The sequence below is a fragment of the Falco biarmicus genome, chromosome 5, assembly GCF_023638135.1.
Source record: "Falco biarmicus isolate bFalBia1 chromosome 5, bFalBia1.pri, whole genome shotgun sequence".
In the NCBI taxonomy this organism is placed as follows: domain Eukaryota; kingdom Metazoa; phylum Chordata; class Aves; order Falconiformes; family Falconidae; genus Falco; species Falco biarmicus.
This window is the reverse complement of record NC_079292.1, coordinates 91,439,555-91,459,749: the sequence shown is the minus strand read 5'-3', so window position 1 is coordinate 91,459,749 and position 20,195 is coordinate 91,439,555. Positions and strand designations below refer to the sequence as shown.

Sequence of the window (20,195 nt, the reverse complement as noted above, 5' to 3'; positions counted from 1 at the left end):
CAGTGATAGAAGAAGGGATATAGGACTTCTGCATGGAGCTTGTGTCAAACCCCTGGACCAGAGTGCAGTTTTTGAGTAAACAGCATAAACCTTATAGAAATTTAAGTAAAATGGAAAACTGGTGACCACTGCTGCTCTGAGGTGTCGCTTTCTAAGTGGTATTTTATGTATCTTTATTTGAAATGTATCTTTATTCGAAATACTTTACCAGCTGGACGATTCCAAATAGTTTTATCTGCAAAACTAGATGAGGTACCGGCCAGTTCTGTTCAGATTGCACTTGGAGGTGCTTACTGAAAGGGGGACCTTTTGAGATGCATGGGTTTAAGCTCTGCCACCACCAAGCATAAATCAAATCATAAGTTGCTCTTCATGGTAACCTGAAATACCGTCTGAAGCGCACGTTCTCCTTTTTGGTCACATTTAATACGTACCTGAGCACAGGCACACAGTTTGGGAAGATTTTTCTGTTTGGTTCCTGTCTGGTGTGTGTGCCCGCTGGTGTGGGAGAGAAACAGAGCTGTTCACGGCAGATTGGTTCACATACCTGCAGTGGAATTAAGCGTGACTTGCATTCAGCGCTAAATGAGTGGACAGATCTGTGGAAGCCTGCTCTCCTTGATTTGATGGCATACTTGCAATTGTTGCCTTACAGAGACTCTGGTGACAGGTCGTGGCATCACCTGGAGGTTTTAACTTCTCTGCTGGAATAACTGTACAACTTGTTTGATTGCTTAGGTCTTGCCAGTATGAGTGGCACCCAGAAATGCAATCCACAGGAAGATGGACCACAGCAGCTATTTTCTAGCTCTAGGATAAAGGACAAAGTACTAGAGGATTGCACTTGATAACTTATTGCTTCTCTTTTCCAGGTATAAAGCCAAATTTGCTCTGCATTTTTGTAGGGCTTTTAATTTATTCAGCAATAGTGCTAATTTTTAGTAGTACAACAAAAACTAATCAGGAAAGTTTCAAAAAAAAAAAAATATCTGCCTCCCACTGTCAGGAAGTTCACAAACTAAAATCTGTCAAACCCATATGCATGCCTCTTCTGTTCCTGGAGTCCCCAGGGCCAGTTAGCAAGCAGTCCTGGGAAATAACACAGTTTCAATCTGACAGTTCCAATCTACATTTCCTTCCCAATGAACTGAAAGGAGGAGGAAAAACACTGCCTCCAGTTGCTGCAGGCTGTTCAGCATGAACAGTACGTGACTTCTGGGACGAATGCCAGCAATAGGACTGTTGGGAGTTGCGCTTTGCTTTGCAGGTATTACTGGGTCTGCCACTTCTAAAACTTGAGGCAGATGATCTTTTAAGTGGGCTAGCATCATGAAAGCACAGATGATGATTTAAAGGCAGGGAAATGCACATAAACCCAAATGACCTTTGGAAAAAAGAGCTCAGGAGCAGAGAGCAGGAATACCAGACTGACTTTCTCATACTCACCTGCCTCTAAATAGTAAACCTGATAGCACAGGTTGAAGCTGTATTCCTCAAAATAGTCACCTCTGTGCCCTTAGCTTGGACCTTCTCATCTCACTGCCATCTGTAGGGTAAAAACCATTAGGTTGTCCTCTGCAACACACCAGTGCTCTGGAATGACATTTCACTATTGCTTTCCCTCCTTTTTTTTATCAGAGACAGGCGGTTCTTCACAAAAAGTAATTCTTCACTTAAATGCAGCCAGAATACACTGGACCTAGAACAGGCAAGCAAGACTTTCTAATAACCTATGACCGTTTTGATGATGTTAATGCAGGTCATACAATTATTCCTGACTCAAGGGCTCCCCAAATAATTGTTCTCTCTTGCACAAAGAGGAACACACGGAATATTTGAAGCGGACAGTAACAATATAGAATACATACAGCACATTCTTCTTGAAGGGACCTGAACTAGTCAGTGATAGCAGATGACTGCCCAGTGAAGGTATTTTGTTTGTACAAGTGGAAACCAAATGGCTGTCCTTTCGTGTCCCAGTTCCCTTCTTGTAAATGGTAAGCAAGCGTGTAAGACTTCATAAAGGTGCCATGAACGCAGGTGTGCGGCTCCTGCAGCCTTTTAAAAGATGCTTAGTCTACTGCATAGCACATGATGGAAACAACTACTCTGTCCCGTTTGCTCACCTTATCCTGTGCCACTAACCACAATGAGAGTCTGGAGGAAAGGGGTGGTGGTTAGGAAAGGGAAATCAGTATTTCTGGGTTTAATGATTACAGGATAATGTATTCATTCTTTCTTGAACACGACAGCACAGAACTAACATACAGGAAAGACGTGACTGTATTCTCCTTCCAGTGCTGAGGAGGACTCAGCTCTTCTTCCCCAGTCATTTGTCTTTTCGTTTCCTCCTCTAAGGTTTAGCAGATGTACTCTGAGCAGCTGCTTCTCTCCACTGAGCTTTCTTCTCCAAGTTCATACTTATGAGAGACTCGTGCCTTTTTACAGCCTACAATTTAACAACAAAGCAAGAGCAGAAATTACCACCTGAAGGACTGCAGAGATGAAGCTTGAATCAGTAGTGTTTACAAAAGATCTGGCCTGTCCTTACCAAGGCACAGCTCTGTCAGCTTTAATGCCAGGAAGACAGAGGGTTAAAATAAAACAGCCAGAGACTATTTTGGCTTAAACTCATGACTTCTCTGGGAATAAATTAAACCCTTTTGTTAAGGCACTGGAAGATATGTTCTGTGCTTCTGGTCAGTATTTAATACTAATCTCTGGTCTTCAGAAATCGGAGATACTGGGAACAAATCAGAAGCTAAACAATAGATTCCAGCTGCTGTGAAAACAAGGGTTCCAAAGCAGCTGTCCTCCTCTCTTCTCGCTGTTTGCATTCATACTTCTCCAATGTCAGAGGAAAATGTTCTGGGTGTTGTCAGTGTTTGATCTCTTTGCTAAAGCCAGGGAAAAACCTTTCCACTGTTTTGTTTCAGGGTGCTACCTCCTTTCCATTTTGCGAGACAAATGCTGACAGAAATGGCACTTGGCACTTTAGTTTCCCGGTGCTGGGGTGTTAAGGTTTCTCTAGAACACTTAGCACTCTATAAAACACCATCTGAACGTTGTCATCAGAACTGCTTTAGAGAGAGGCAGCACACCAGTAAGGTTCTGCCCATGCTGATGCTTTAAGGTCAGAGTTTTCTACTTCCAGTTATCTGTAAAAGAATGTAGCGGACTGTGTTTGTGCTACCACTGTGCTTTTTATCCAAAGTAACACGGCAATAAGATGCACAGATTATATTCACATTCCTTGACTTTAAGACTAGCGCTGCTAAGAGGCTTTAGCTTGGCTTCAGTATGCAAAAAGCGCTCCTTGCTTCCTTACAGAAATACCTTGCCGTTAATAATAGTTCATCATTTATGTTAACACGTGAAATTAAAGCATGAGTAACCTTTGCTACACTTGGAATCTTAAACTTTACACTTACCTCTTCATGTGATGCAAATTCCAGACCTAATTCTGCCACATGCTGAACAACTCTGATACCTTGCCAAATTCTATGCAAGTGAAGGATGCTCAGCATCTGCAGTACTTGGGCGCTTTTCTATGAAATAGTTTTTTTGAATCAACAAACTAATAATTTGAGAAAACTTGTTCCATCCACACTAAAAGAAAATTATTTTCTAATGCAATTAAAGGGCACAGAATTACTACTGACCATCTCCTCAAGGTTTAAAAATTTTGGGAATTCTCACGTCTTGTTTGTGGAGAAACATACTCATTTGCTATTTCTGTTACATTGATTCTCCAAGCGTTGCAGCATGTAGAGGCATCTGTAGCAGGCCCACACAGTCACTGCCTACCGCAGCCTCACAGCACAAGGTGCTCTTTCCTTGTGAACTCTTGCAGCCCATCACCGAAATTAAGGAGTTAAAACAGTGCAAGCTAAAATTAAGTATTGCACTGAGGGGAAAAAAAAGATTTTTATTCCCCTGCCCCGCCCCTCCCTCCTTTTTTATAGGCAGCATATGCAGTCTTACAGTGGCATCGCCCTTTTCTAACTTGGGGAATTATCCATGCAGGTCGCTTCTGGGGAACTAGGAAGACTTAAGTTTTGCTCATTGATAAAAAAAATCCCTCAAACCAAGCAAAACAAAACAGTACTAACAATCCACAGGAGGAGCTGAGGAGTTTATGTGGAGATTTGTGCTCACCGGCCAAAAAATCTGCTTACCTGCTTCCCTCTAATCACCATCACTATGCATCCCAGTATTGTCAAAGCAATCATTACGTAGCTGCACTTCACACGCAGCGTGGTCTTTGCTGCTCTGATTGTTTCGATCCTCAAGAAATAATAAAAGAACAGACTCATTATCAGAGACCCAAATAATCTGGCTAATTGTTTAGTTTCTCCTAGCAGGCTCTCTAGGTAATTTTGTATAATGCAGACAGTACTTGACTCTCTTCACAAAAAGATTTTACAAGAATGGGAAGGTCTGATTCCCAGTGACCTTGAGAGATTGCTGGTCACAAAGGTGTTCCTTTCAAAGGTGAAACAAACCCAACATTTCCTCCTTTGGTTCTTTAATAGCAAAGTGACAGTATTGCTTTCCCGGCCACTGGACTCAACGCAGAGGAGGAAGGCTCCAGTATTTATGCGTGTTCACTATGGAGAGGGCAGGAAAGGGAGGGATGGCTTTACTAATACAATGTTTTTCTTCGTGTTTGCTCCATGCTGTGCTCGTTACTGCCTTCCACTACCTGCAGAGCCAGGAGCATTCCATCCACATTAGAACTGTGCTGTACTGAACAGTGTAAAACACGCGTTCTCCCCTCAGTGGCAGAAGTGTGGTAAACCCCATTTGTCAGCAGGAATCAAATACAGTGTTTAACAGCTGGAGTTTCTCGGACAGAGGGAGGGTTTATCGCAAACAGCTTACCAATTCTTTCTGCCAGAACAGGTTCATTTATGACAGCGTCTATTTTGCAGCAAGAAGGCTGCCTCTGCTACAGGATTTGATAGCACTACAGGTTACACACAGGCTGCTGAATGTAACACTCCTCGGACATTCTGAACAGGACTTGGTAGAAGACCAGTGGTTACCAATTCCCTCCTGCTAGAGTAAATCATCTTAAGGTAATCTGTTTTCCTAAGAAATTAAGGAGCCATGGAAGATTGTAAGCTTTCCAACATCAGCTTTGGACAGAGGGCCCCTTTAAATCTGGTAGTTTTTAAATTATTTTCTTATTTCAGGGGACTTATCTAGCCACAGCAGTAGCTATAGTACTCCTTTGGGAAACCTGTTGCCTAGGCTACTGTTATCTTTCAAAAACCAGAAATCTTCCACAAGAAGACTATCAGTTACTAAAGCCTTCCAGCTGTACACTGGATGAGTTAAAACAAAAAGTAATTTATCTTAAGTTGGGTTAAACTGAAGATTATTCTACCCAAGTGACACCTCAGTTACAGCAAAGTTAAAGTTTATATGAGAGGTGCCAATGCAGGAAGGGCCAGTGAAGCAGAATGCTGCGCTTTCTACGGCAACCAAAGACCTGTACCTGGTATTCAGCTCTCCTTGCAGAACTTAGAGCTGTTAACTCCCTTCTCAAGGAGGCCTAATACTCTCACTGATTAAATCTGGCACATTATAAAATTACAGATGACTAGGAAAGCATCAACATCCTGTGATGAAAGAATAAATGCATCAAACTAAGTAATTACACCCCAGAACTAACATGGATAGTGGATTTAATGGAACTGCGAAATTCTCACTGTACACAAAGGAGTGTTATGAGTGAATGGGAATCTTTTACCACATTTTGACCCCTAAACCTGAAGGAAAAAAGATATCAAAGGATCCACAACACTTCAACATAGCAAATCACATAGGACCTGAGAACTGAAGAGTTTTGTTCTTGTTTTTGAAGAGGAGGGCAAGAGTGATTTGATCACTATTTCAGAGTATTGAGCAGAGTACAAGATTTCTGATTATAGGGAACGTGTCCATCTACCATGAAACTAATAGTTAAATTTAGCTTCCGGGTTGTTTGTTTTTGCTAATAATCTATGATGAACAACTTGGGTGCAGGCTGCAATTAAGCGGAAATGCCCAGAAGTAGGATTTAAAAACTTCGTTAATTTTTGAAGTACCTTAGGTGTGTTAAAATATGCAAGAGGAAAAGGCAGTTATCTGAACACAATTTGCATTTAATATCAGTTCAGTGGCTAAGATTAACATTTGTTTAATAAATGAGTTACTTCTGATCACTGCATCTTGCAAGATGATCTGGGTTATATCACAAGCCCTTACAACCCTCTAACTCGGCTCAGAACAGGAAAACGAGCTCTTGTGCTTTTATAGTTCTCAATTGTCTTCTCAGCTCTGGCTGAACTATTTGCCTAAACAAAACCCAAGAACTCCCTATGCACTTGCAAAACAGGTCAGCTTTTATCAGAACTTGGTGTGTCCTTTCAATAAACCATTGAGATGACTTCAATCCCTCTGCTAACTCTGTTTTCTTAAAAACGCTCATCAAAAGTCTTGGGTATGCAAAAATGTATGAAATGACTATTTCCTAAGTTTTAATAATTTCCACCTTTAGGTATTTCAAATGTAATTTAAGAAAAATATTTAGATACAGAATTGAAGAATTAATTTTTAACAATTTATGCATTGTGATACATTTAGAAAAAAACCCCTTAGATACATGGGTGGATATTCAACTCCAGCATGGTGCACCCAAACGAACACAGTATCTTTAGAGCGCAGCTAACCCAAGTAGTACAAATTTTACTCTATCTTTTTGATTTAAATAAATACATATATTTAAAGCATTACAAGCATGTTTTAAAAGATAACTGTATTACCACCAGGAATGTCTTATCAACTAGTAACTGCCTGTTGTTGTTAAATCTGATCTTCATTTTAGATAGGCAAACTAGAACATCGAGTTTTATTTTCTGCTTTTCACACAGGGCAAAGCACTGACATTTGGACTCCACCAGCAACAAGGAAAATGGGGCTATATATATTTTTTGTTAGGGAGCCTTTTCACTGTTTTTTAGTGTAAATTCCAAGTGTAAAGAAAGTTGGCCCATTCCCTCTAGATATTAATAACTAAGTATTTTAAATGAGTTTCAGTTATTTTACAACTTCCTCATGAAAATGTCACACAACAAAAGACAGATGTATAAAGAAAAAAAAAAACAGAAAAAGCTCACACAAGTATCTGCAAAAAGCCTTTTTGATTGGGAGAGAAGAGTAAAAATTAACTGATTTATGATGTTTTTCTAGTGAAACAACTGGTAAATGCTCATCATCCCTTCAGAAAAAAAATCAATAATGAAAATGGATGTATTACCTCAGCAATACAAAATTGCTTAGGTCAGCTCATCTGCAAGACAATATGCCAAAGAGCAGTGTTAAGATTTTTCAGCTGTGAAGCCCCATTCCATTTAAGAAAAGTTTTCCCACAGTTGCATTCAAGTAAGTTATTCCTGCGCAGACAATGCCTCTTTTACAGCTTCAAAACTGGCACTTACGAGACAGTCTCTGGTATATCCTCTGGTTTTTTGAAATGGCCTGCCCACAATAAAAATCTTTTTTCCCAGTCTGTAGGTTTGTGTCCAGGCACCCTCAAAGGAGACCGACCTAAAAAAAACCCAACAAAATACACAAACAAAAACACCAAAACAAATGATCAGAGAAGCTGAACTGCCACAGCTGTAATGAAACCAGTTAGGGTGAGCAGCACAAAATGTCAAATATGGTTGCTAGAGGTGGTTAGGCAACAAAAAGCATATCACAGTCAGATTAACAAACCTGTAAATATATATGGATTAAACAGAGGCTGTGTAAGGAAAGCCTGACCTTGCTCAAAACCTCTATATTTGTAGCTAAATTTGCAGAACCTGCTTCAGCATCTAAACTTTGAAAGGTGCTAAAATATTATAGTTTTGCTATTACACTTAAAATAGTTTTTTTAAAAAATAACCAGAATTGCTACAGAAAAGCCAACATGCTGCACCGTTACATCACAGAATGTTAACTTTTCCAGGCAGTGTAAGATTTTATCTGGTATAAACAAAGAGGTGACCATAGGCAAAGATTAGAGCCTTCATTTTCAGCTCAGTCTTTCAAACCCCACATACAAAATATTCAGAACGTAACAGGGGAAGGTTTCCGTATGTAACGTACCATTAAAATCTGGCAAAGATAGACAGCTTTTTTCTTTTTTAAACAATGGGAGGTATCCTGTATGGATGTGTGGTGCCCAGTGGATTCATGAATTATCTAGGGAGTGGATACACAGTTGCTGACAACACCAAGTTATTCAAAAATGTAAAGAGAGCTAAGCACAGGACTTTGGAGTCCTGAGTCAATGGGATGGCCAGTGGAACCCCATGGATACTGACGGGAAGCAATTCCAGTTGACATACACATGACAGACTCTAACCCAACCATTACTGCGGAGGAGAAAGTCCTCGGGGTTTCACAGAGTTTTTAGCAAAGTGTTCAGTAATAGTCAGAAAGGGAAACGGCATTACCGGCAGCGATGAGGCACACAGACTAACACAGAACCATTATTATGCCATCGCATAAAACTATGGCTCCAGCATTTTGAAAAGCATGTGAAACACTGCCCCCCTCATCTCATAAACAGTTGAAATGGAAGGGGAACAGAGAAAATTGGTGAGGACGTCTGCAGGTACGGCATGGCCACCACGTAAGAAGCAGTACCATAGACAGGCTGCTGGCCTGGAAGAGCAGCAGCTGCAGCTCCCTTCAGCTCACCAGAATCCCCAGTGACATCAGGACCGGGGGTTATAATGAACAGGTTCTGCCTTGGAAAGGTTATGGAATAAAAACTGAATTTAAAAAAAACATGCACCAGGTTCAACACCAACCACAAGAGTACTTGTTTTCTCACAGCATGGTTCAGCTGAGGAATTCCTTCTCAGAGAATATGGATGCTAAAAATACATCCAGCTTCAAGAGACTGGGCAAATTTATGAAAGAAAAATCCAGTGAGGACCCTTAAACACAAAGATGCCATCTCTGGGACATCTAGGGGTAAACACTAGGTTTGCCCTCTCCATACCCTTTCCTTAGGTCCTTGCTGTTGGTCACCATTCCTATTAGTCTTCACAAAAACGTAAGGGAGCTCCTTTACTGGCCACTGCTGGAGACATCCTGCCGCTAAGGAGACCTCTGGTCCTACCCAGCACAGCTGCATTGTGTTCTTAGCACGGCAGCTTGCAAAATGCCTCACATCTGTGTGCTCCGTTTAACTCGCGTCAGGAGGCCACAAAGGGAACCTGTTGTACAGAAGGTCCGATTGCAGCATCATAACCATCCCACATTTAGTGAAAAATATGTTTCATGGCCTGAGCTGTATCTGTCCAACTCCATGCCCGAAGAGTGACCAAGCCGGCGGTTCAGACCGACTGCCCCTGTCAGGGCACGTTCTGTTCTGCCAGCGGCTGCAGCTGGTTGTACCATGAAGAGCTGCAGAAGTGCTTCAGCTCGTATGACATTCCTAACACCAGTAGGGCTGAACAGTCTGTTCTAGAGCACGGCTGAAAAGCCTCGGTGTAGGACTGCCTGTCAGGTAAGGTACCAGGGACCTGCTACAAAGCGAAAGCTGCGTTACTGCCACGAGAAGAGATACTGGCCCCTGGCTTTGTTAAACCCCAAGATTTTACTGCTGAATTTAATGCTCCATTTTTCAGTCTAAAGACCAGAATTCCCTCTCACAAAATCAGGGATATTAGCATCTCTGTCAGCCAAATTCCTGTTCAGACGTTTGCAGCCTGGATCTCCCAAGTATTTTGTGGCATGAAATGCAGCACAATTATCAAAAACACTTACTTCTTGGCTGAGGTTGACTTTCTTCCTGGGATTTAATGCAAAGCCTTCTGCTTATCTTCAGATCCACTCCTTCAGTTAGCCTCAGAACTGAGGGAATATTTCTTCCCAGCAGTTTAACAGCCCTATCTGGAAAAGAGAGCAGAAGAAGCAAAGGGGCCAACTCTAACCCAGAACAACAGAAGATGAGAACAGTCGCTTTTAAATTAAACAGAAGTGTGGGGTTTTTTTCTTGTAAACACAGAAGTTAAAAAAAAAAGAAAAGCAGTAAGTACAAATCTAATACTATGCAAGAAACACCAGATTTAGCTGCAACAGAAGCTACCAAGGAAATTAAAGCTTCTGTGTAAGCTTCGGTGTGAGCTTCCCATTAACCTGATTTAGGAAAACGGGGATGCAGGATTACAGCCTGCAAGCAATTTCTAAACCACAACGCACATCACAGGACCACAGAATGGACGTACTGCACTGCTGCAGACACCCTCCGGCCACCTCGGAGCCCCCGACTTTCCACCGGCCTCGTCGCCTCCCAAATGCAAGTCAGAGGGTCAAGAAAAGAAAGCCAAAAAAAGCAGAATTCTGCTGTACCGCGACACCTGCTTTGGGGAGGGCAGGGCACCTTAGGTATGAGGCCGTACTCTCAAGAAAGAGCCTTCAATTCATTGTTTAATATAATGAAAACATTCGGAGGGGAAAAAACTAACTTTGAAAGGCGAAAGAGCACTTAAAAAAATACAAATTGAGGTTTTTCTTCTTTATGCTGGCTGAAAATGTCCCTGTGAGGGAAAACTCGCCCTTTATTTTCTAGGCATAAGATGTTCCAGCTCCGAAAAAAAATATAAATTGGATTTATAGGGGCCAACCCCCCCCCCCCGCCGCCAAGGAACCCCCCCCTCGGGGTCTCGGAGAGGGCAAGAAGGGCACAAAGTCCCCCGTTCCTCACGGCCGGCCCGGAGGCCGCTGGGCGCGGGTCCACCGGCCCCGGGCACAGCCGCCGCCAGGCCGGGCCTGCAGGGCCCCCCGCTCCCGGTTCCCCCGCCCCGCCCCGGGCGGCCAGCCCTGCCTCACGGTGAGCGGGCGACCCCGGCCCCCCGGCCCCCACTCACCGGCGCGGCCCCACATGGCGCGGCCTGCCCCAGCCCTGCCCGGCGCCCTCAATGTCAGGCGGAGGCGGCGCCCCGGCCCGGCCCGGCCCGGCCGCGATTGGCGAGGCGCGGCGGAGCGCTCGGCCCGCACCGGCGCCGGGGCCGCCTGCGGGGGGCACCGGGGGGGCGGCGGAGGCGCGCGAGGAGCAGGAGGCTCCGCCAGGGGGCGCCCCGCGCAGGGCCCGCCTCGCCCCGCCCACCGCCGGCGCGTCATCCCCCCCGCCTCACCGGATTGGCCGCCGCCGTGGCCCTCGGCCTTTCCAATATGGCGGCGCCCAGCGGAGCGGCGAGCTGCGAGGACTTCGCCGAGTTCCAGGTAACACGCGTGGGGGGGGGGGGCGGCCGGGGGAGGGGGGGGGGGCGCGCGCGCGTTCCCGCCTCCCTTCGGCGCCGTGCGCGCTCCCGCCGTCTCCTGGCAGCGAGGGAGCGCGCCCCGCGGGGGGCGGCGGGGTCACCCCTCCCGCGGCGGTCGGAGTGAGGCGGCGGGGCCGGGCCTCCCCTCCCCCCCCCCCCCCGGGCCGGGCTGGTGGCGGAGCCGGGGCTTCCCCCACCCCGGGTCGGGGGCTCCGCGGGCGCCTTCCCGCGGGCGGGTCGGGCGTGAGGCGCCAGGCGCGCCCCGGCTCTGAGCAGGGCCCGGGCGGGCGGCGGTAACCGGGCTGTGCCCTAAGCTCGGTGCCCCCCAGAAACCGGGGTTCGCCGGTTTGGTGCCGTTCGGCCCCGCTGCCGCCTGGAGCGGGGAGGGGGGACACGGGGCCCCAGGCAGGCCGGGGGGCTCCCTGCCTCCGGCCGTGGCTCTGAGGGAGCTACAGGGTTTCCCGCACACACCTGTGGAAATTGTTTGATACGGTTTTTTGCTCTGTGTAAGCCATCCACTCAGTTTTATATTAAAAAAATCAATCGTGTAAATTTTGTCGTTGTAGTAGGCTTTTCTCAGAGGTAAAGCAATTCTTTTCTTTTTCTTTTGTAATGCAGGAGTTGCTCAGGGTGATGAGGACAATCGATGACAGAATCGTCCACGAGTTAAACACTACGATTCCCACAGCGTCCTTTGCGGGGAAGGTGGATGCCGGCCAGACGTGTAAGGAGCTGTACCAGTCTGTGAGTGTGCACTCCTTCTGCTCACTTCCCAGGGCTCTGTCCCCTGCCGTGGCCGGGAAAACACCCTCAGTTTCTAAGGGAAGCGCTGCCTTGGTGTATTGTGCTTTTCGTATCTGTGACTGCTCTGCTCAACTTCTCTGCGCACCCGAACCTCACACATGCAACAGCTGCTTCAGTTTAAAACCACGCAGGGAACTTGTTTCTCCTGCAGTCCCGATCCGCTGAGGTGCGCTTCAGGCTGCAGTGGATGGTGTTGGTCCAGTCCGCTGCTTTCTTTTAGAAATGGGTGCTATCACACTTCTTGCACTACTTTACAAGACTCCTGCTCGTGTATCTTTGACTTTTGATCAAGTGGGTAGCTGCTACTCAAAGCGGCATTGGTTCCCACATGGGGAGGTTATAGAGTCAGAGGGTTTTCTATAGGCACAGCAATACCTTGACTTTAGAAGGTCTCTCTTTTAACTTGAAGCTTGGAGGGTTTTATTCTCTGCTGAGTTGTGACTTTCTTTCTCACCCTGCTCAGCTGACAGATGCTCACACCAGCAGAGAGAGAATCATCAAAAACTGCATCGCTCAGACTTCCAGCGTAGTGAAAACTCTCAGAGAAGAGAGGGAAAAGGCCCAGGATGATGCAGCATTATTAAAGCAACTCAGGAAAGAACAGACAAAGGTGAGTGGTGGAGCTTTTTAGAGATTACTTAGAGAGGAAGAAGAGGGTATCTTTCCCAAATGGAAAGACCAGTGTGGTGGAGAGAACCTGGAGCAGATCCTGACTCGGGCAGTGTTTTCCAAGATTCTTGTTGGCTTTGTTTGTGAGCAACATTTCCCCTAGCCCTCAAGACAGGGCTGCTGTTATGCTGCAAGTGGGGCGTTTTCTGAGAACCTGCTACACAAATGCCGTAGAAAAACAGCTGTGCTTCCCCATGGTGGACTCTAACCTTCACTGCCTGGTGCCACTTGTCGTACAACCTACCTGGGGCTTGCTTAGTCCTTTCAAAACGCCTGATGGTTCGTTTTTCCTTTTTGAGATCTTGTAAAACTAGTCTGTCTGCAAATGGCAAGCATGGGTGCCAAGATGCAGACACCAGAAGGTAATGAAATACGGCTTTTGTATATGTCTTGGGCACCACACAGTTACGCAGTCTTAAAGCTGTCCTTTTTCATCGTCGCCCTGAGAAGCATCGATCTTACTTGGTGCATTAATTGCAGTTCCTGTCCTCTGTGAGGAGCTGCCAGGCAACCTTGAATTCCACTTACTCAACTTTTTTTGTTCAGTATTTCTTAGATCAATTTTTGAGTAGCTTATGATGGATTGCATAAGGAACTCTAATGTGCAAACACCCTCTTAACCTTCTGGCCTCTGGCTGGACGGTGTACTTCACCGGAGCTGAACAGAGGTGGTCAAGGGGAGTATCAGAAGTGGAGACGGGAACCCTGCTGGAGGTCTTGCCCCCATTCCAGATCCCCCTTTGCAGGGGAAAGGATGCTGCACCTGTAGCTGTAGAGTGTTTAACTGTTCTATTGGCACCTGTAGCTCTAGAGTGTTTAACTGTTCCATTGGTTCTGTTCCAGACCTGCTCTGTATGACATATGTTCACGTTTTTTTTCCACGCCATATGCTTGCAGCACATAGCAAATAAGCAAATAAGACTGTTTGCTTATTGCTTTTTTTGCATACGCTGGCTAGGCGTGTCTGTTCTGTTCAGCAGTTTAGTGAGCCTTCCTCTATTGAGGACTGTCTTAGCCAGTGTTTCTAAACCGGTGCCTTTGAATTTCCAATGTAACGGTGAGTTCTTATAACAGCCAGACATCCCACCATCATATATGTGTGCGTATATATCTATGGTCCTGTACCCTGGGTGCGACTTTCCCTGCTGCAGTACTGTAAGACTTGGAGAGATGGGTCTTGAAACTTTGCTTTTGTGGTGCTAAATTACCCCAAAATCCACTTAACCGCTGTACTTCCAAGAGGAGCCTGTTGTAGCCCCTGTTTCAAAGAGCAGCTGGATGTTGATGCAGTTGTAGTAAAAGCTCCCTGAGGGCTGGTCTGAACTTGGGCATCTGATTTTTCCCAGGCACTGAACTGTTTGTTCATGTGCTCCTCAGAGTAGTACTCTGGTGAGCTCAGATTTGAAGAATCAGGTGGCAGGTGAGTGGTTTTATTCTTAAAGCCTCACTTACAGAACTGCTAACAAGCACCCATATTAGTTTGAAAAACTAGAACGATAGTTTAGTATTTTCTACAGGTTTTGTTTGCAGAGCCAATTCTTTAAACCGTTTAGTTACTGAGCCCAAAACCTGTCATTGAAACTGAAACCACTGGTAGGATTGCAATGATGTCTAATAATTGGAGGCGATTTCAAGTATTAAAAGCAATCCATGATTTGATCCGTGATATGGAAACATCCCAGAAACCTCTTGATGAGATGATCTCAAATTTGCAGTTGGACTTCATGAGGCGTAGTCCCCCCACCTCTGTTTTTCTGTTGTTCTTCATGAGAGCTGTGTTTTTCCGACAGCTCAAATAAGCTATCTTGACAGAAGGCACCCCACACTTAAGATGGTGCATTTTGAATGTATATTCACTTGGTTGCAATACAGATCTGTTTTCTTATTTCTCTTTCATCCTGCTAATGTTACAAATTGGAGGACTTTATCCAAAAATATTACTTCTGGGTCATCGAATAAGAAAACTTAGTGTCAGTCTAGCAGCCAATTCTTTTAATCCACTTAATACAATAATCAAATGATGTTTTAATTTAATTTGTTATTGTCTTAGTTTACTCGAATGAAGTGTCATAAAATATCCAACCAAATAAATTTTGGAAATCCAGAACATACAGCATAGTGGTTTATCAAGGAAATTAGTAAGGCTTGTTAAAGTGTCAGAGTATGTTTTAAAAACAACAGCAGCCCCCCCTGAATAGCCGTGTTGGCTGACACTATTGCTGTTCAGGTCTGCAACTCGAAGGAAAAGGCTAAAATAGTGGTTTTGCTTAGGCTTGGCGGCAGAGGCAATTTCTGTGACAATCCAGATAATTGTACAGCTGTTCACATCCTCCAGCAGGAAGAACCTTTCTCTGAACTACTAAAGATCTTCTGAGTGGTTATTTTTTAGAGACTAATCCTGGTCATCTAGTCACTCTGTGGATGCCGGATTGTTATTTCTAACAGTTTGGAGTCCTATTGAGTAGGTAAAAGTCCATTCCAACAACTGTAGTAGCTCTGTGTGTCTGAACATCTTGCCTGGAAGGTTTTTGATGGGATTGCCGTCTTGGTTTGCATCTGTTCACCAACTCTTGAATCGGAACCATGTATTTAAAATGGATAATCTCTTGTCCCTAGTCTGTTGCGTTGAAGGCTCCCAACAAAAATACATCCTAAATGTAGGCTGAAGTGGCAGGTGGTTCTTACATCCCCTACTATTGCTTCAGGGCTTTGTGGGTCAAATTACCCAGGTCACTTGAAGGCAGCTGTCACACCTGCCCCTTTTGTTCCTTATTAGGTGCAAACCAAAGAGATTCTTACATTTCTTATGGGTGGAGTGAGTGCTCAAGGACCTGTGTGTTGGGGTAGTTCTTGCAAGAGCTTTTGCATCTGTGTGAACCTGATTTGTCCTGCTGTGGTCACATAATGTATGAACTGGCTCAGATAGCACGAACGTACATGATCTATTCTTGTAGACCCTTTTTTGGTCGGTGCACAGAGTAGGTGATAAAGGAAGCGGAGGGGATCTCCTTATGATCTTAATTCTAAATCCAGAATCTGAGATGTGTGTTCAGTCCTAGCTTTGCTGCCAGCTCCCTATATGGCTCTACCAATGCACCTGTGGAAGAATGATGAGTCCAGGCTGCCGAGCTAATTCCAGCACTGGCATTCCCTGTGCTGAGTGCTTGAATTAGCTATAGTTGGTTTTGCCTGTGAAGCCGCTAATGTTAACCAGTTAATGACTGGCAGGTCTTGGTGGGCAGTATTTAAGAAGGGAGCACTAGTGATCAGGAGCTGCTTCTGCCAGGTTTGTGTTCGGGTCGGCCGTCTCCGTGCCCTTGCAGACTTCAGTCTGCCCGAGTGTTGGCTGAATGGAAGGGCCAGGCTTTCGGGATGATTACATACCAGCCCTTCAGTTCACACCATGGGAGGGGACGTGCGCCTGGTGTTGGGATCATGATCTAGAAAGTTGCAATGGTAGTAAGTACTGAAGGTGCAGGGAGGCCTGTTTGACAGGAGGCCTGTTTGACAATAACCTCTTTTATCTGTTACTTTCTGCAGTTGAAATTGATGCAGTCGGAGCTGAATGTTGAAGAAGTGGTAAACGACAGAAGCTGGAAGGTACTCAGTCATTTAAAATGGTGATGATGTTCTGTCCCAACAGACGGTCATGCACTGGAGGCGTGAGACTGGTGCCTTATGAGGCAGGTTGATTAGAAATAGGTGGGGGCAGTGCTGCGGGAAATGTTTCGGGTCAATCATTTTCCCATTCTGGATGCACAATCGCACTGCACAGGAAAGGAAAGCATCGGATTTAGAGGGGAGGAAGGGCAGTGTAGTATTCCCTGTGTAGATCCCTTTCTCCACCTTGCCCAGTGGCTAAGGAATTTGTAGATGTTTCCATGGTGGCCTGTCTGAAAAGCTTTGCTGGGCCTCTAACAATGTGAGAGGGATGAGTCTGTCAGATTTGGCTGTTTGGTGCTGTTCACGCTTCCGAGCTGGGCCGGGGAGGGTGGGTGTAGAAGTTGAACCTTTTCCTGGTGGAGCTTGCAGGCCCAGAGGGATGCTCCCTGGTGCAAAGGGTGGGCTGGCTGCGGCTCTTCCGTGTCTACAGAGGGGGCAGGTCACCCTCTGGACTGATGGCCTCAGACCTGATCTTGTTATGATGGGATCTTAACACGGAGCTTAAATTCTGAGGTGGCTGTATTCCGTCACTGCAGCGCCTCACGTCTGGCATCCTTTGCTGCTTTGATGTAGCCTTTCAGAGCTTTCAGCACTGTACAGAGAACCTCCTTCCCTCTCTAAAAGCAAAAGGATTTTTGCAAACAGCTGGTACTAGCTGCAGCTCCCTCCTTAATCCCTGCCTCAGGATTTTAGTCCCCTGGATAGCATCAGTGTGAAGGCAGTACAGCTGTAAGTCTTGGGTGTTCTTCAGTAGCCCAGTGCAGGCTGGTCAGGCGAGCGTTCACGTGCCTCTCCACAAGTGCTTTGCCACCAGTACTACCTCTGTGCTGTCTGGAAGAGCGAATGATGCGCTTAAGCGTATTTGATGTTAAACGAGCTCAGATATGACTAAACAATGCCACAGCCTTAACAACGTGCTGCAGATCACCAGGGGCAAGTATTTTATGGTGGCTCTGCTACAGGGGGAGAATCCTCACCCCCATCTTCCTAAGCCCAGGCTTGGCACCAAATTTAGCGCTAATGCCAGCGATTTCCTGTAGCTGCATTAAGCTTTTGTTAGTAAGAGAAATTATCTGATTTTTCCTGAAGATGGAGAGTTTATAAATAGTGAGGTATGCCTGGTGCAGGGATATTTTAGCCAGCTAGTGGTTGAAGAGAAAAGTATTCTGGGTTTTAGCTCCAGCTCTGCTACTGTTGCCCTCTGAATATAGGCATAAATGTCATTTAGCTGTCTGTGAAAATATGTCACTGAAAGAATTAGAACCAGTCACAGTTGCAGACCGAATGCAGTTCATTCCATGAAGTGGTTATTGGTTTGCAGGTGAGGACCTCCACTCTTTTTGTACTGTTGCAGACTTCTAGTTGGAAAGCACACTTGGGTATTTACAGCAGCCCTAACCAACTGAAAGCTGATGGGAAAAATCTGAGTAGGGAACAGTTATTTGCAAACATTTGCTCTGGATAGCTGTAGTGGTAGTGGCATACAGAGAGGTGCTGCTTTATGTGCTGTGGAATTTTGTTTGGCTGATACCGAACAAGGAATTGACTTCCAAACCAAGACACTTGCGTTAGTCTCTGTACAGCACCTCCACACTGGAATTTATGGTTGGGGTGTTTATATTAATATGTAAAAGACAGCAAAATCAAACTTCTGCATAGTAACATGAATGTTAGTTTCTCAGGCACTGTTTTTCCTGTCTGAAAAAATGAGAATAAGTGGCCTGAGTAACACACTGAGGTCTGTGGGTCGATGATCCTAGAAGCAGGAGGCAGCGTTAGTGAGACTGCAGCATTGATCTCCCTTCCATAGGCTGCAGAGTTACTGTTAAAGATGCTTTAAAAGTTTGCATGATAGCAAGCTGGCATGTTACTTGATGCAAGAGACCTTTACAGCATTTTATTGTATTGTATTTCTGCATTACCCCTTCAGACATATATGCCCTTACAATGTCTTTGACAGGCAAGGGACAAAAATGGTGCAGTTTGCTTAATCTTACAATGCTTTTGAATGGGAACTCTTTGTGGCTTTTAATTTCTGTGGTTTCTTTCTGTCACTTACCTGATCGCAGACCTCTACATACTCAACTCGACTCTTCCAGAGTTGTCTATTACATGTGGTAATGTAGTGGGACAGGCTGGCTGTACCCGTGGAAGAAACTGTATCACAACTTTTATTTTCTGTAACATGAAGCAGTTTCTAATATGTGTCTGTTTCTTAAAGCAAATGAAATTTGAAAATAAGTGGAAAGTTACTCAGAAATTGTTAAGAATTAATGCTAAAACTAATGCAAGCACTAAAGTTCACTTTTGCTGAAGTTGCCCTAAGTTCTGAACTCTGAATGAGGACATCAGCTGTAGAAGTAGAGGATTCTAGGAACACATGGTTTAAAATAACGTATTTACATAAAAGTGATGCATAACTTCCCAGAATTACAGGACCACTCACTTTGCATGTGGAGGCAATGGGAGAGTTCACAAAACTTGATGTCCTGACCATCACATGGACCTGAAAATCCCCGGACAGCTTGGCAAAACGTGCTCCTGCATGAGTGCTGGTGGGGGAGCCACTAACCACCAGTGCCTCTGCTCAGTGCTAGGTGGTGCTCGTGCCACTTCTCAGGACGTGCGCTGGACAAATAACCAATCGTTCATAAAGAGCACCTGTAACTTTAGTGTGAGCCTATGCGTTGTGCTTTTGTTTCAGACTGCCTTATTTTAAATAGTCACATTTATTGGCCCTCCTCGGGGTAAGCGGTCTGCGTCACTAAATAAACTTGATCTTCAGTCTCCAGTTCTGTGTGCTAGATTTTACCCGGAGAAGATTCCAGAGGCGAGTGAGGCCAGAGCAGAGTGCCCTTTGCGTAGGAGTGCTGGCAGCACCGGCACCTGCGGTCACGTAGCAAGGTGTGGACGTGGCTTCCAAGAGCCCTTGCACCTCTTCTTAGCTGTCATGACAATCTAAAATGCGTTTGCTTAGGAAAGAGAAGAATATGGTGTCCAAATTTGAATGCCAGAGTGAACAAAACAGAACGCAGCTGGTCAGGAGCCTTCCATAATTTCCCTCCCTCTTTGGGGGGGAAAAATTTTTAAAAAAATCAGCGTCCTTGATGATAACAGACTACCAGGATTATGAACCAGCCTTATCTGAGGGAGAACGCTTAGTGCTGCACAGTTCCCCAGCGTCAGGCTGCAAACTGTGGATTCACTAAAGCCAGGAGAGAAGGTGAAAGGAGACAGGTGCCTTGGTAAGTACCATGTACTGGTACAGCAGGGCTGGGCAGCTTGAGAAAGTGCTTGTCTGAACTAGCTTTGGAGTTCTGCTCATCTCCTGGATGAGGCCTGATTCGCTTTTGCTGTTCTTTTTTGGTGTCTCAGGTATTTAATGAGCGTTGCCGAATTCACTACAAGCCTCCGAAGAGTCAATGACGTGGGGTATTTTCCATCAAGATGGTCCATAACCATGAGAGCCAAACTGCAAAGAGACCTTGGGTGAGCTGTGTTGGGACCCTCCAGAACCAGTAGAACCCAGTCTTGTTTTGTTTTGGACCTACTTAGCTGAAATCTCAAGGTTGAAATGATTCTCCTGTAATTAAGAGAAAACAACTCATCTTTTGTACAAAAATGTGAACAAATGAGTTTTATAGTATTAAAATAATTTTGAAATGGAATGCGAAACTGGCATATTTCTTGAACTTCTACAGCTTCCTCAGTCCTAGAGAGGAAGAAACAGTAAAAGTCGGCTCTGAG

General features: G+C 45.2%; 2 protein-coding genes across 2 annotated transcripts; one reads left to right on the top strand and one right to left on the bottom strand.

Moving 5' to 3' along the window:
• Positions 1–2,171: 2,171 nt before the first annotated feature.
• On the bottom strand, positions 2,172–11,187 carry FAM162A (family with sequence similarity 162 member A). The gene is made up of 5 exons (XM_056341182.1): positions 10,920–11,187; positions 9,817–9,942; positions 7,488–7,596; positions 4,179–4,287; positions 2,172–2,449 (listed from the first exon to the last, which is right to left on the bottom strand). The coding sequence occupies exons 1-5, from the start codon at positions 11,170–11,172 to the stop codon at positions 2,354–2,356; spliced, it is 693 nt and encodes a 230-aa protein (XP_056197157.1). The 5' UTR covers positions 11,173–11,187; the 3' UTR covers positions 2,172–2,353.
• On the top strand, positions 11,180–20,116 carry MIX23 (mitochondrial matrix import factor 23). The gene is made up of 5 exons (XM_056341185.1): positions 11,180–11,274; positions 11,931–12,056; positions 12,580–12,726; positions 16,326–16,385; positions 19,824–20,116. Exons 1-5 carry the CDS (start codon positions 11,224–11,226, stop codon positions 19,872–19,874), a joined length of 435 nt encoding a protein of 144 aa, XP_056197160.1. The 5' UTR covers positions 11,180–11,223; the 3' UTR covers positions 19,875–20,116.
• The last annotated feature ends 79 nt before the right edge of the window (positions 20,117–20,195 follow it).

Excerpts from the sequence above, each read along its gene's own strand:
- FAM162A (XM_056341182.1), bottom strand. The coding sequence starts at position 11,172 with ATGACGCGCCGGCGGTGGGCGGGGCGAGGCGGGCCCTGCGCGGGGCGC. Across the intron at positions 9,943-10,919 it reads CGCCATGTGGGGCCGCGCCG|ATAGGGCTGTTAAACTGCTG; the intron begins GTGAGTGGGGGC and ends TCTCTTTTCCAG. Across the intron at positions 7,597-9,816 it reads AAGTCAACCTCAGCCAAGAA|GTCGGTCTCCTTTGAGGGTG; the intron begins GTAAGTGTTTTT and ends GGTTTTTTTTAG.
- MIX23 (XM_056341185.1), top strand. The coding sequence starts at position 11,224 with ATGGCGGCGCCCAGCGGAGCGGCGAGCTGCGAGGACTTCGCCGAGTTC. Across the intron at positions 12,057-12,579 it reads GTAAGGAGCTGTACCAGTCT|CTGACAGATGCTCACACCAG; the intron begins GTGAGTGTGCAC and ends CACCCTGCTCAG. Across the intron at positions 16,386-19,823 it reads TAAACGACAGAAGCTGGAAG|GTATTTAATGAGCGTTGCCG; the intron begins GTACTCAGTCAT and ends TTGGTGTCTCAG.